Source organism: Pseudoliparis swirei, chromosome 18 (genome assembly GCF_029220125.1).
Source record: "Pseudoliparis swirei isolate HS2019 ecotype Mariana Trench chromosome 18, NWPU_hadal_v1, whole genome shotgun sequence".
In the NCBI taxonomy this organism is placed as follows: domain Eukaryota; kingdom Metazoa; phylum Chordata; class Actinopteri; order Perciformes; family Liparidae; genus Pseudoliparis; species Pseudoliparis swirei.
In genome coordinates, this window is record NC_079405.1 from 18,466,796 (window position 1) to 18,482,415 (window position 15,620).

At 40.0% G+C, this 15,620-nt stretch overlaps 1 protein-coding gene and 1 long non-coding RNA gene across 2 annotated transcripts; one reads left to right on the forward strand and one right to left on the reverse strand.

The window, feature by feature from the left end:
- Window positions 1–617: 617 nt before the first annotated feature.
- On the reverse strand, window positions 618–12,093 carry ikbke (inhibitor of nuclear factor kappa B kinase subunit epsilon). Its single transcript, XM_056438020.1, has 21 exons — window positions 12,046–12,093; window positions 11,541–11,640; window positions 11,197–11,334; window positions 10,629–10,758; window positions 10,365–10,546; window positions 8,354–8,514; window positions 7,929–8,039; window positions 7,622–7,801; window positions 5,909–6,105; window positions 5,465–5,523; window positions 5,237–5,328; window positions 4,992–5,093; window positions 4,678–4,735; window positions 4,091–4,203; window positions 3,928–4,004; window positions 3,797–3,836; window positions 3,598–3,699; window positions 2,244–2,340; window positions 1,971–2,062; window positions 1,818–1,889; window positions 618–1,723 (listed from the first exon to the last, which is right to left on the reverse strand). The coding sequence occupies exons 2-21, from the start codon at window positions 11,637–11,639 to the stop codon at window positions 1,660–1,662; spliced, it is 2,166 nt and encodes a 721-aa protein (XP_056293995.1). The 5' UTR covers window position 11,640; window positions 12,046–12,093; the 3' UTR covers window positions 618–1,659.
- Window positions 12,094–12,358: 265 nt separating this feature from the next.
- LOC130208409 (uncharacterized) lies at window positions 12,359–15,620 on the forward strand. The gene is made up of 4 exons (XR_008834409.1): window positions 12,359–12,442; window positions 13,070–13,094; window positions 13,337–13,499; window positions 15,077–15,620. It is a non-coding gene; the product is annotated as an uncharacterized LOC130208409 (long non-coding RNA).

Below are 15,620 nucleotides of genomic sequence, written 5' to 3' on the forward strand. Positions count from 1 at the left end.
ATTAAGAAGTATGACATGGGCAACATGATAATGATAATAATAATGAGGATTTAAGTTTCCCATTTAAAACGTATGGCCATGTTTTGACTGGTACGGCAAACATATTAAAGAAAATCGTCTTTGACATAAAGTACCTGATTCTTACAATGGAAAGTCCTAAATTGTGTAACATTATTGTTTGTAGACTATTATCTATTACTTTTAGGTGTCAAGAGGACTCAGGCTAGTTACAACTACAACAGTAGGGATGAAACTGGACGTATTAAATCTTTCTATGATGTAGAACAGTCTAGTGACACAAACACAATGTGACACTTGTTTGTGTCGGAACAGGAAAGTTATCACATGTTCCACTTTGCCACGAGCACGTCACATGAGCTGCATAAAACCACAGAGGCAGTTGTGCTTGTTCCCCTCAGTAAACCGAGAAAGCCCCCGAGGACACCCACACCACTCCTACTCAGATTGAGTGAAGAACTTTCAATTTGTTTTCTGTGACCTTTCATCTTCCCACAACACATTTAATGTTAAAGTACTACAGACTGAATATGATAATCTACTGTTGTCAAGTGATTGTACTGACTTTCCAGAAAATAAGGTAGGTTGAGGCTAAAACATAGAGGAGGACATACAATAGATTTTACTTCACCTTTCAGCTTGCATTACATCCTCAAGGAGATATTATTCATCAAGACAAAATGAGATTAGAATATGGCAAAACAATTTTATAATAAAAGCATATATTTGTGTCACCCTTTTATAGACAAATAACAAATCCTGGAATTTGCACACCGCATGAGCCACTGGCTAATGTCATTTTTTTCTAGCTGTGAATTTGCTGCACTGTCTGGACTGTGTACTTCTATTAAAAGGAGACACCGTGGTGAGTGCCAAGAGTACCTAACTTTGTTTTTTCTTGTTTACAATGAAACCCACGTTCAAATACAAAGAAATAACTCATCATTCGCATTAAAACATCAGCAGGAAGAGATACAGGTGTCACTTCAAAATTACAGTTCTGTGTGCTTGGAAAGGCTGACAATGATGTAATTTATTTACTTATGCTGATTTACAATGATGTACTCAAGTACATCATTGTAAATTCAGCATATGTAGATAAAGTCACATGAAACCATTTGAATGACCAACCATTAGGACAAAAGACAGCTGGCATCTTAAGCCTTCAACAAACACACAGAGACATACACAGACAGAGAAATATAGTGTCAGACTGGTTAAATAAATAATTTTAGGTTCTCCAGAGTTTGCAGTGCGCTTCTTCTGCGGAACAAAAAATTATACAGCCTGAAGAAAAATACTCTGGCAGCTGACGAGGAATTTATTTTGCTTCATCCTGTGGCAGCCTGTTAGAAATACATTAACACTAAAATGCATTAATGTGGTTTGCATTGAACTGCTGTGCTAGTCAACACACACCCACACCCCTCCTCCTCCTCCTGCATTGTGGGCATCTTATCTCTAAATTGAGGTTTACACATTATTGATTTGTCTTTGGCTGCTTCCTCTCGTTACAGCACAGGGCTTCAGTCGGTCCTTGAAAGAAAACCCAGTGCATGGTCCATAGCTGTTCATGAGTGGCAGTTAAAACTAGAGAGTTTTGGGGTTTTCGAGGTAAGATGCAAAGCTGCAGCACTTGTGTCACAGAGTAGACGGTCTGGCCAAGTTCGGCTCCAGAGCTGCTGCAGGGCTCACTGTTCCCAGACTAAATGACAAAACATATCACGTCATACTTAGTCACCTACTGCATATGGGGATGTGAGTTTTGAGCGAGACCTGAAGTTGGTCACTCAACTTACCTCTCAATAATGCTGTTGTTACACTGTAGTTCCCTCACCAAAATCTCCATTTCCTCCTTCAGATGGTGCATCCTAGAACAAAGAAAGATATGTCATCAGGGCAACCGTCTCTATCTTGCGCACACGCATACAAACACACACAAAGACACACACCTAGAGACCATCTGGTCCTTGTCCCTCGTGGCAATTTCAGGCTGCTGTCCCTTTTGCTTGGACTGCAGAGTGAACAGGATTCTGTCCAGAGCCTGAGGAGGACAGATGAGATGTTACATTATCACATCACTGAAATGCTACATGTGACATCCCGAAAATATAATATAACTTTGTTTATCAATGCAAGAATACATGTCTTTGTGCATACTGTCACGTTATAATATTTGATCTGAGCTGCAGAGATCATTAACACAGAGAAAGGGAAATGTTGACCTTATTTTGGTGCTGCTTACTCATCTCCAGGTCTGCCAACAAGCCTGTGGAGAAAGAGCTGAAGTCCTGCAGTCTGGTCTGCATCTCCAGTAAAACACTGCACATACAGAAGGGAGACACTTCAGGAAGTCAACGCTACCATCTTCTAAATCTAAATTCTAAAACAGAAGAAAAAAAACTAAATTTGTTAGTTCAAATTTAAAAACTGAAATCGGCGATGGTCCATTATAAACTAGCAACAGATTTGTTGATCTGAATAATTTCTTAATCATCCATTAGTAATTTAGCAATTCCACAGAGTTTATGGTATATACATACAGTACCATGCACATGTTCAAACTTTTATATTGGGTTTTTAACATTTGTACATGCTTTAAGGTAAAACCAAAAAAATTAAGTGTTAGAAATATCTGCCTGAATATATCTGTCTGAAACGGTCATTTTTAGCACCCGTCTCTTTAAAGAAGCTACATTTGATATTCAGAGCATTAATAAAGCAGCAAACAATGATTTTCTATGTAAAGCTATACTGGACTAACCTGAGCAGAGACTGAAGTTTCTCTGTGTGTGTTGTAATCCCCAAACTTCTCTGTGCTTTGTTTACACATTTCTGTTTGTGCATGTGAGCGTGGCCCACGATTTAGCCAATACCCGCCGCTCTGCACTGCGCTCATACGTCAGTTAGAGCCGATCTCAACCATCAACATTGTGGCAGAAGCGGAGCGCCGACCCTCTAGTTCCCCGTCAGGCTCACAATGTTCATTCTGACAGCATTGCTTCCCTGTTAGTGGTTCCCAAGTTGATTACTTACATTAAGGGAATTAAGTTTTTCTCTTCCAAGTCTTCTGAAATGTTGTGTTTAGATATGCAAATTAGGCATTATTTAATGCTAACTTTGGTGAATTTGTGAGAAATCTACAAACACACATTGAAAAAGGGGTAAAAAAACAAACACGCGTGAGTCGGATCGTTACTTTCTACTAGTTTTAGCGAGAGGACATCTTATGGAAGCTAAATAGCCCAAATCTCAAAATAGAGCAGTGCATAGAAAACAATACCATTGCCTTTTAGTTTACAAATGGTAATCAAGGCTTTAGTTACCAAATATTCAACTTAACTTTGAAGAGTTAAAGAGTTTCTTTTTAAACTGGTGATGGTGACATTTTGAGCAGGAAGACAACACTTCAACAGGCTGAGGAGGGAACCGTGTTGATTTAAGTACGTAACATGAAATTTTTTTTTATGAGAAAGCTTTTGTTGCACAAAATGTACCCCTTCATTTTTAGATTTTGATCGGGTTAGTAAATCAGCCGTGTACTTTCAGCTAAAAGGCAACTTGAGAGCCTGCACTGACCTGCTCCAAATCCTTGTTGAGGCCAAAAGCTCTTTGTATCTCTGCACGCAGTCCTCTCTCAGCAGAGATTTCACTCTCTTAATGTGGGACGACAGGTGGATTCTGGGATGGAAGAGTGACGAGCATATTAGAGGAGAGCTCAGAACAACATACTTTACAGGGTGCCTGAGCAGGAGAGTAGCTGTGTGAACACACTTACTTCTCAAATTTGTGGATTTGCTCATCATTATATGCCAACTCTGTGGTGAAAATAAGGAAACAGGAATTGTCAATTTTACCATTTATAAAAAAAAAAATTTAAATAGTGTAGTCACAATAAAAAATACATACTGCCAGTTAATCTGTCTTTACGATAATGCTGATGAATTGCGGTTATCTTTTGCAGCAGCACCTCCATCTTGTGACAGCTGTGGAAGGCAAAACGTCCAGAGTTAAAATAAATACAAACGCGGGAGGCCACCCTGAAGCTTTTATCCCAGTACGCTTGGAGTACCTCTTGTCATTGGCCAGCGTCTCTGCTAGCTTGGCCTGTTCGATCTGCAGATGGTCCAGTCGGCTCTGAAACTCTTGGATCCCTGCAGCGTATATAGGCAGGTGCTCACGTACCTGTAGAGACAGCAGCCACAGACTGAGACCTGATTCAACAAATCACAAACACACAATAAGATAAATGGTGCACAGTCCAAAATCCTGGATTAGTTTAAATGTATTCTATTGAAATGCATTTTGAATCTGGTAATGCAGAGAAGAGAGAACTCCTAGGGCTTAGAATGCAGTACTTGCAAAGTAGAGGGATTGAAACTTGATCATCTCAATTTAAAGTCAAACATCATCACTTTTATGTGCCGACCGAAAAAGATGGAGTTTCAAGAATATTTTATATGGGCAATTTTTTTTGCATACGCTTACTTGTGTTTGGAGATTTCACATTCCAAAGATTTGGCTTGGTTTTCATTTTGATCTGCAATGCTCCACTATAAACTCATTGATGAAGGAATAATGGCAATAAAATACATTCCCAACTCTATTTCCATCAGCCTCATTAGTCAAGCCGTGACCCTTTTCCCCCATGCTACTCACCTGATGCAGCTTTTGCCTCCCATCAGTTAAACCTTGGTTTTCTGAATCATAATGGCCACTAAGAAAAAGGAAGTTACAACAGATATGGGAGGAAAAGAGGGAGGAAAAGAGGAGGTTGTGGATTTGAATAACTGTGTTTGGGCTACATTTATCAAGAAATTACATTGAATGGCAGTTAAGCTCATATAGTAAGCAATCCAATCCTACATCACACTCACATTGAAATCAATTGAACTTAAAAGAGCAACTCAAACTTCATTTGCAAGATCACTAATTCCCTCTATTTAGCTCAGGAAGTGTGTGAAGTAACTCACAGTGTGTGAGTCCTGTGTTCCACGCTGAGGCAAGACTGCAGTCTAATGGTGATCATTGTGATACTGTGGATTGCTTCTTCACACTCCCTACGCAACCTCATCCTGAGGAAGAAGTGAGAGAGAAGGAAGAATGAACAGGAGAAGAGTTTGATAAGAATATTATCTAGAATTAGTGCATAACCAAGGGGCTGCATCTTTAAGCGCAGTCAAGCAAATACTCCTTATTTTAGCACGTGTTGTCTCACATGTAGCTGTAGTATCCTTGCAGCAGCAGCTCTCGGTCTGTGTGCAGCAACTGTACTATTCTCAGATACTGGTGGATCACTCCCACTATAACCTACAGACAGGAGGGGGATACATGGAGATAATAAATAATGGTTGGGATGCTTATAATACATGCAATTCAAATGAAAAATGACATGACCATAACATTAAGTATGGCTGTATAAAGAAAAGAAGCAGAGCAGCGGTACCTTGGCGAAGTTGTAGTCTGCCACAACATCAAACCGGGACGGGATCACTGGAGTCTCGGCTACAAAGGAGACAAAAACACAACTCAAAAATACATGACTTATGGAAACAGTGCGTACAGGTATGTTTCTGGACATTAATAATTGTATGCAAACAATTGTGATCACTTTCCTTTTTAGCCAACATTTATGACACACACTCATCTTTTCTATAAATTTCCCTTCATTTGGGATTGGCATTCACTAAATTGGCCAATTACAAAAAGAATTTGCTTTAAAACCAAATTCACAAAAATATATTGATGTGTTGTCAGAAAAAATGTGATAGTGGATTACACCTTATCAAAATGTTCATATCTTCCTAGGGTAATAGCAAAAGCTAAATTAGAGGAAAAGCTTTGGACTTCATAGAAACATATCGACGGTGTAGGGTTTTGATTGTCTTACGTTCTCTGAAGGGCAGGCTGGTACTTGCTTCAGGCCCGTCGCTGAGCAGAATGAAGGGCTTGTCATGTGAAGTACGTGGGAGGTTTACCACCTTCATGTTGCCCTCCAGAGGGAGTGCTGTACCAAGGTACAGCAGATGTTGCAGCGTAACTGCTATTCCAATCTGAGACGCCACCTCCTCAAAGAACATTGACACCCTGTGGGGAGAGAAGGGATTTTTGGCTGCTAAAAACTTATTTTGGTTATTTCACATCTGTTTCTGCATTTTAAGATCAGGGTCAGAGCTCTTAGTCACTTCTATAATTGTTATTTTTGCATACATTTACTGGGTCTTCCATAATGCCCAATGCAGATGTAGTTTTAAAGCTGGGGAAGGCATGTTTGACATTGTTGTGCAAGAATCCTTTCAGCATATTGTAATCTAATTGGTCAGAGAGAACAACAGACTATACCTCCTCTTGGCTGCGTTTCCAGGCTTTAGAAAAAAAAGCTTGTCATGGGAGAATTTGACCAATAACAGATCATTCAGAGAGAGTGCTTTCCAATTGGTTGTTTTATGAATGCAAATACACATCTCTTAGATGGTGAAAGTCAGATTCAAAGGTGGGATATCCTGCAGTTGCTATTCCAGCATTGGCAACAATAAGCTACACGTCAAAGCTAGTGAATTGACTGCAACGGTTAAGAGAAGGCTAAACTACTGCCTTTCCTCAATCTCTGAAACGCTTCGCTGATGAGTTACAAAAGGAATACAAGCCTTGTGTGGTGGGAGGGATTTAGGACAGAGAGGAGGGCAGCAGGTCTAGTTACAATGTCAATGTGAAATGCGCCACATCAAAAAGTGAATTGAACATGTTGTACTATCCAATGGTATCCTATAGTTTGGTTGACTGAGATGAATCAATAAGATTGCATTTAAATAATTCATGATATCTTATTTCCTCTACATCTTATCAAGCCTCGAGTCTGTTTAAGCCTTCATATGGCAGCATAAACGACGAGAACGGGCACTCGGTAGAGCGCATACCTTCGCATATCACAAGATTAGGCATTGAATTATGAACATTTTGGCATTAGTTGCATGTCAATTGGATAGAAATTGACCATGCTATGGTAAAAAGAAGATCTTGACCTTTTCATGACCTTGACCTTTGACCCGATTGATCCCAAAATCTAATCAAATGGTCCCCGGATAATAACCAATCATCCCACCAAATTTCATGCGATTCGGTTTAATACTTTTTGTGTAATGCGAGGAACACGCATACAAATAAATAAATAAATGGCGATCAAAACATAACCTTCCGCATTTTCAATGCGAAGGTAATTAGACATTATCCAGTTTAGAACACAAATTGACTTGTAGAAATAACACCAGAAACATTAAGCACATTACAGAAATTAATCAGCTCATTTAACTGATGAGAAGTATAATACGTGTTGGTGAAATCATTGACCGATTGTCAATAACTACTGAAACTTTTGACCAAAATAGGAACATCCCAACTTGCACTAATTTACATGGATCCACTTTGCTCTTGTGCCACGTCATAAACTACTGGCTCTTGAATTCTGTCACACCCGTCACTAAAGATCGAGTCTTACGATTAGCAAAAAAATGCTTTTTTTCAGTCTGTAGAATTAAAATTATAAACAGCTTTATTTGTGTTTGATCAGAGTGATGTGTGTGACGATATGACTGTGCAGACATACGTGTTGTGGTGGTGTATGTAGATGCAATGCGCCATGGCCTGTTGCAGAGAGAAGAGGTGAACTGGCTGCCGCTGCAGTATGTCTGTGGTGGCTGTGAAGAACTGGTCAAAACCCCAACACCTCTCCTGGTCAGCCTCCAGTATACCCGCTAGTATTGGAACCAGTTGCACCATCAGACCTCTACAGACAGAGAGGGACCGAGTGGGAGAGAAACAGATGGAGACAATCAAGTAAAAGGTGAGCTAACTTCACAATAAAAAGTCACTGAGATGTTTAAATGTCCAATGCTCTTTATCAGGTGACATACTGTGAGAGTTGGCAGCTATGAGGTAGGTGGTAGCTCCACTCTATAGGCCCGCCCTCAACTCGCTGTATTCCAGATATTGCCCCCATAGGCTTCTCTGTAGTTATTTTGTACCTATACAACAAAACACACAAGTCAGGTTGATAATCATTGATACATGTTCATGCTCTGCCAGATACCAAGGTATTCCTGAAGTAACAACATGCAGAAACAAATATTTTTCGAAGGGAATATCTATGCATTTGGCAAAGTTGAAATGGTTGAATAGAATTTATTGAGACAGAAACAATCTGATTTCAAGGTGGTATGCTTCCACATATGGAACTTGGCCGGTGAAGATGGAGCTAAGACATGTCATTCGAGACTCACCCTTCTTTCTATCAGAAATGTGTGCTCAGTGATTTCACACACCCAATGTATTGACTCACATGGTGGGCTTGTTCCTGCGGGGTCCTCCATATGGTGCAAAGGGAAGACTCCCAGTGGCAGCATGGTAAAATGTCACACCAATACTCCACAGGTCTACACTCACTCCATAGGATTTCTGATGAGGCTTACGTAGCACAGCACGTTCATACATGTCTGGATGCTGAACACACAAACACACATATTAAAAAAACACACACACACAAACAAACAAACACACAAAGTGTGCAACATAGCGCAGCTTTAGCTCAGTGGGGAAAGAGGGCCGTCCTGCAACCGCAGGGTTGTGGGTTCGATCCCCGCTCTCCCCATTAGTTGCAAGTCGAAGTGTCCTTGAGCAAGGCACTGAACCCCCAGTTGCTTCCCGGGCGCTTCACCGCAGCCCACTGCTCCTTAATAACTAAGGATGGGTTAAATGCAGAGAACTAATTTCCCCTTGGGGATTAATAAAAGTGTCTATTCTAAACAACCCCCCCCCCCCCTCAGCAAAGGTGGATATATAATCATCATACCTTCATATGTTAACAGTCGTAAAGATTATCGTTTAAACTTCAGTATTAGTTGCGTTAAGTGAAAGCAGTGTTTTGGTCGTAACATGTATTCTCTCCCCAGTCCCTTTCTTTTCATCAAGGATCATTGTGTTAGCATTAGGCAGAAACGCAACGGTGAAAAGTTCAGTTTGTCCAGCAGAGGGCCTCCCAGTCTTCAGAATACCAAGTTGCTTTTGAAGTATCAGGCTCCCAACTGAACTGCCTGTCACACAAACCCATTTCAACACAGACACTGATAGGATGATTTTCACACCAAACTTGGAGTGGATTCAATGTTGGGCTTTGTAAAAAAAACACCAATCACATGCAACACATAGAGATTGAGAACAGAGGAAATGGGAAGCTGTTTCTGCTACCAAGCCTTGAGAGTTTTTCCTGGAGAAAATCTGCACTGAAAGGTTACCCAATGTGCAATAATCTTATATTGTCCATCAACAGGGCACATTAAACATACTTTTTATGGATGCAATAGTATTTTGTAACATTCCTTATGCCACCTTGATGTCTTTACTTAGTTCATCCAGTATGTTGGGTGAGTATGAATGCAGCAATGTCTCCCTCCGCTGAGGCAGTATAAAGATTTTCTCTACTGAATGAAACTGAAAATCTGTTAATCACATTTATATGACTATTCCTGCTTTTAATGCCATGATCATACTGATATTTACTGTTGCATTATTATTATTAGTAATATGCATTCTATTACTATTTCTGCAATTATTAGTGCTGGCACTGCTATTACGCCTCTCATTATCATCCTTATTTCTGTCCTATGGATTAACTATGGTGTAAAATGTAGTTCATTCTGTACACATCTGTGAGAGGAATCCCTCCTCGGGGAGAGGGGGGGGGAGGGGGGTATATTTCCCCATATATGCGACGGTCCTAGGATAAAGTTGTTTGAATGTTGTGCAGTAATATTGGGCAATACTAATTAAATTGGAAGTAAAGTTTAAGTTTAAGCTTACCTGTAATTTTATAGTTGTACTGTATATAAATTATAAAATAATCGTAATGTTAATGCTGTATTAATATCCATAATCATGTTTTTTAATTTAAAAAAAAACTTTAATACCAATGACGCCACATTGAATTGAAGAACATAATAAGACTTACGTTCTTCAGTTAAATGTGCTCAGACATAAAAGAGGTTTATGAAAATGTCATCTGCAACAGTGTTTCCTTATTATGTAATGTTCTCAGACCGGCTTCTTGTTTAGTAAGCATAATCTATCAAGAACTACTTGATACATTTTCATGATATTTGGTGAAAGGCTAACAAAATAATGTCCCGGATTTCTTGATCTGACAGAAAGGTCTGCCAATTTCTGCCTTCAAAGCTTTTCATGCATGTTGATTATTAACAGCCTTTTCAATTACCAAACTCATCAAAACAGTGGTCTTTGACTGCAAATTGTCAAATACAAGCATACTTAGTATATTTCTGAGACTGTTATCTTACCAGATACTCTTCTGTTCCGTAGATAGACATAAACTTCTCATCATCTTCCAGCTCTCTTGCTGCTCCAAAATCTGTCAGCTTATAAACAGACTTGCCGTCCTCCCCAACCGTACGCATAATGTTGCCTGGCTTAATGTCCCGGTGTACCACTCCCTTTTCTCGCAGGTGGTTCATCCCCTGCACTGAAGGTAGTACGGAAAGAAGGGAGGAATACTTCAGTTTAGGTTAATGACATTATTGGGAATTACCAAGCTATATACCCACCAACACACTGCAAAACTGTGAGGAATTCTGTTTCCGGCAAGCCAAAGGCGTTTTGTGACTCCTCAAGTAGGCTAAGTAGACTTCCTCCTGAACAATACTCCATCACCAGCACCTTCTGTTTGGAGGGCAGCTAGAGAGAGGGGCATGAGGAGTTGAGCGGCAAATCCTTGTAAACATTATAGAAATATATTAGGGAAAACTCACTGCTTCAAGAATTCTATGATAGATATAAATCAAAAGATATTGATTTGAAGAGGACTAACGGTATTACTTGACCTGTATATTTGGTGAATTACTTGAGAGAATTACAGGCATGGCAGTTTCAAACAAAATTAAGATTAAGTTCCTCTGCAATTATTAGAAATTACTAGAAGTTCCCAGGTAATAATAGCCAAGTATGAATGGGGCTTTACTGTGAAGATCCAGCAGAACAAACGCTATCCGCTTCCATGTTCCGATGAACAGGTCATCTCTTTTACCCAGTGATCATGATTTCAGCACAACATATGGCTGTGTTTTTCTTTGTCATTGTTTTTTGTCTCCTGTCCTCATCTCGTGGTAGCCTTACCTCTTCCACGGCATACAGCCTGACAATATTGCCGTGGTTGAGCTTCCTCAGCATCTCAAACTCTCTCATCTGGACCTCATGGGGGCGGTTGTAGCTCACTGCGTTGAACACTTTGACAGCGACCAGCTCACCCAACCTCTACGCACAAACACACAAATCAGTATTACAGATCAGAACGCCATGTATGAATGTCAAAAACAGCCCACTACATCACATCCTTTTATAATTGCACAGTCTCTGTCACTCCATCTGAGATAATGACACCAGTAATGTGAATGAGGAGCCCTGGAGAAAACTACTTATGTGTTATATTGATGACAAAAAAGCATCCACAGCTACAGTACCTTGTTGCGTGCCTTGTAGACACTGGCCGTCGCCCCTTGACCGAGGACGTCTTGTAAAGACCACAGGTAGTTTGTTGTACTGGCCGTCATCCCCGTCATACTGGAGGAGACGAGAATAATTCATTGACGGAGAATTAGCAATACATGTGCAGAGACTGAGTAGAGAGACATCCTATTTCTGTTTAACGTTACTCATAAAGATTTAAAGTTACCAAGAACACAGTTAACGCTATCTTATAGGGTAGTGTAACGATACATATATTGCAGTGCGATATGACTCAAACTTAGTTATCATAAACAATGTAATAACTTCCGTAATGTGAACAGTTGACCTGATGTCACAAAGTTAACTAACTTCGCTAATTTACATAGACTTCTATTGAGCTTGGCGGACGCTGGTATCCAGTTTAACCGACATTTTAATGACGAAACTTTCGCATAAACACGTTCATTGCGCTATTTAGCAGCTCCGTTTCACTTAGTGTGATGTGTAACGTTAGCTTACCTAAACTGCAGTTAACGTTGAATCGGTGTGTTCGCTTCCTGACTCCGGTCTGAGGAGCCCCCCCCCCACCGTGAAATTTACAGCGTACACTGTAAAATGTAATAGTAAAGTTTACTTACAAAAATTAGTGAGCTTTACTCATTTCTGCTTACTTTGTTGACCTTACTTTAAGAATCTTAGTAAAGAACACTTTTTGGTGAGTAAAGTTATTAAACTTATTATCTCAAGTAAGCTTTACTTTAAAAAAAAAAGAGTGAGGCGGACTCGGAAGAAACTCGGGCGCACTCGGCAGCACTCGGCTCGAATACGCATGCGCAGTCGACCACTGAAGACGTTCTTTGCCGGAGACGGATTGGCGGCAGCGAGAAGGCAGTGCAGGTGTGCGAGTTACTTTAAGGTAAGTTTCAGCGTCTCAATAACGTTTTGCCGTTCATGTCCTTAGTAAACATCGTCGTATCTTCGCCATATTGTTCATATGTATATTGGTAGTTGAATGTTAACTTTACGAAGCGTTTAATGTAAGCTAGCTAGACCGTCAAAACAAACGAGTCACAATGTTAATGGCGGACATCGCCGTGGCTGTCTCACTCGTGTGCATTAAACGCAGCACTACGGGAGTCACACAACGCTACTGTCACTGAGTTCAGAGTGAATGCAATGTTAGGTTGAATGTAACGAGGAATAATTCAACCACAACCGTATGATGGAGAACTTCTCGGCCACAGCAAATGTGGTACAACGTTTTTTAATTTTTTACTTATACATCATTTCTTATTTTGTGATATTTACTGGAAATGACATCCATTATAACCAATAGCAAGTTTGAAACTAAGCTCCCTGCCAACCTCCCTACAGACAATTTATGACTTCAATCTATCTATCTATCTATATCTAGGATAAGCATTTCTAATCATATTTGTCTGTGAAATCTTCCATTAAACTGATGGCTTTTTAGCCGTAAAAATGTATTTTGACGAGGAGTTATTTTCAGTTTGACTAATTGCTTTTGTTGTTTCTTTTGTAGGCTTTGAAAAACCTGGCAATGAATTGTAAGTATTGCTTATTTTCTTCTACACACTACTGCATAACACATGGAAGCGTTGCCAGATTGAGTCCATGTCTTCACACAGAGTGTCTCCTGTGACGACCATGAAGGGCCGATGAGGGCAGCTGATGAAATCTGTTCAATCTAGAAGCCACTAGTTTTCTGCCCAGTGTGATGTAGTATGTTGTAATGTGTTTACTGTAGGTCTAATATGACAAAATCTTAATTTATTTCTCTTTCCGTTAGATTCTGGCTGAGTTCTGTCGCTTATCAAGCAAAAATCTGAGTTGCAATCAGAGTTCTTCAAAGATCTCGACAAATACACTCCTCGCTTCCTGGAGAAGTTCAAGACCCAGAGGGGGAAAGTGTTGGACAGAAACTTGAATATCTGCAACAAGTCACACCTGGGGTAAGTTTCTCAAGCAGTCATTTTTCTTTATGTGGTTAATAAAGTAGTGTCACAGCATTGCATGCAGAGCTGTCAAATGATTGTCCACGGTTATAGGCTAATGTGTGAAAAGAGGCGCACCGCAACGGAGACGATGCGCCCGGCGAGGGCCGCAGAGTTAGAGGTCCACGAGGGGATCCTCACGCACCGAGCGGCGTCCCCGTCCCCCGAGTTGAATCTCTGGGTCGACTCAGCCGATTCTCACATGTCTGCCCCTACAGACTGATGCTCACGCTAAATGCATTCGATCGGGAGCGCGCGAAGGTTTTGATAAAGTTAGCGGAAGGATTTAAGTGACAACATCCGGTTTTGCAAAGTTAGCGGAAAGAACCACGTGAAACAACATCCGTTTTTCAAAATAAGATGTCGACAAATCAAACACGAACATATAAAAGTAAACAATGAACTGATTTTGTATCTTTATAGATCGTTTCTGAGATTTAGCTTAAATTATGCTAACATTAAAACATTTTTACTGGACCAAGGAAGAGTTTATAAAAATTAGTCAGACTTTTGTATGTTAAAAAAAGTCCTGTATATAGATTTCCCCAAGAGTTCAATGAAATGAATAATGCAGACGTGTTCCATACATATCTGAAATCCCCTACAATAGCAATCAAACAATTTTAATGTCTCAATTAGGACATTTTTCAAATTAAATGTTTAAAGAAATCGGTAATTTCTTTAATGTTTGAGTTGCTTTATATATGTATTTCCTCATAATCCTTATAGCAATAATGATACTGATTTCAGTGATCGGTATTATCGGTGATCGGCAGATACTGATTTCAGTGATCGGTGATCGGCACCAAAAACCTGATCGGTGCATCTCTAGAAACCAACAAATGTTTTGATTGGCCACATCGAAGTGCAACATGCACATGCTCACGGTATGTTTTCCCTTAAAATATGTTTGAACTCAATACAGTAACTTCTGAAGAGTTCTCTGTTGTGAATGTTTTGCAGTTCATGAAGGCAAACAGGCATAAGATTGTATATTGTCAAATTATTTATCAGTAATACAGTAAAAATGATGGGAAAACTTTGCAAGTCGATTTATAGTGTGCACCCCTAAATTTTCTGCTTGCGCCCCTACAATTTTAAGTTAGGGGCCACTGTGCTCCTAGTTAAAAAAGTTAGTCTGGAGCCCTGGGATGGCGTGAAGCTTCGACTTGACCCTCTGGAAACACAGCAGATGCCACCAAAGGGTCCTGATCGGGGTGTGTTGTGATGCAACTGCATCGACCTGTTCTCAGGCCCTTCTACATTCTGTTGTTAACATTTGCTCTATTATTGTTGTTCCATTCAAATATCATCCCTATTTGTAAATATGATAATTCATATTCTTTATTATTAGCTTTTGCAATCATTCAGTGAATCACATGATCAATGAATTAATCATCGCACTCACTCCTGAGCATCTTTCACTTGATTATCTAATAATATCAGAATCCAGGTAACCATTGTGTGTTCTACCATAGAAATGCAACGTGAAATTTGACATGTAATTGTGTTTTTTATGCTGCTCTTGTTATTAGGACTCTGATGACCTTCTGGACGTGTCCCACACCTCCATTGGGACCCTGACGGTGCTGAAGACATCGTGGCCTCCTCACTCGCTGAACCTGGAGTCTACAACTACTGCCATCGTTTTGGGAGGAACAGTCGTGATAATCTTCCCCGTGCCGTGTGGCTACTCTTCGGACTTATTTACCCCTGAATTTGGAGTATCCTCAACGAGTGAGGAACACCTTCTGAATTTATTCATAGAGTGCTTCTCACTTGGACCAAAAACCCTAAAATACAATCACTCAAAAATCTACTGATGCCATAAGGGACTGTGTTCATGATGTGCAGTCAGGCCCGAGAACTTCACCCTTCTATCTCCAATAGAAGTCTTTTATAGAAAATGTCTGTTTTTGTTGTTTTTCTGTAGTGAAATTTAGCAAATGCCGAAAACGCTGTGATCATCATATTTCTGCGTTACAAAACCTAATCTGGCAACATGTTCAGCGTTTTAAGCACGTTGTTTGAGTTCTAAAACGTGTTTTTCTTCTAAATAAACTTTGTCTTCCATTGTAA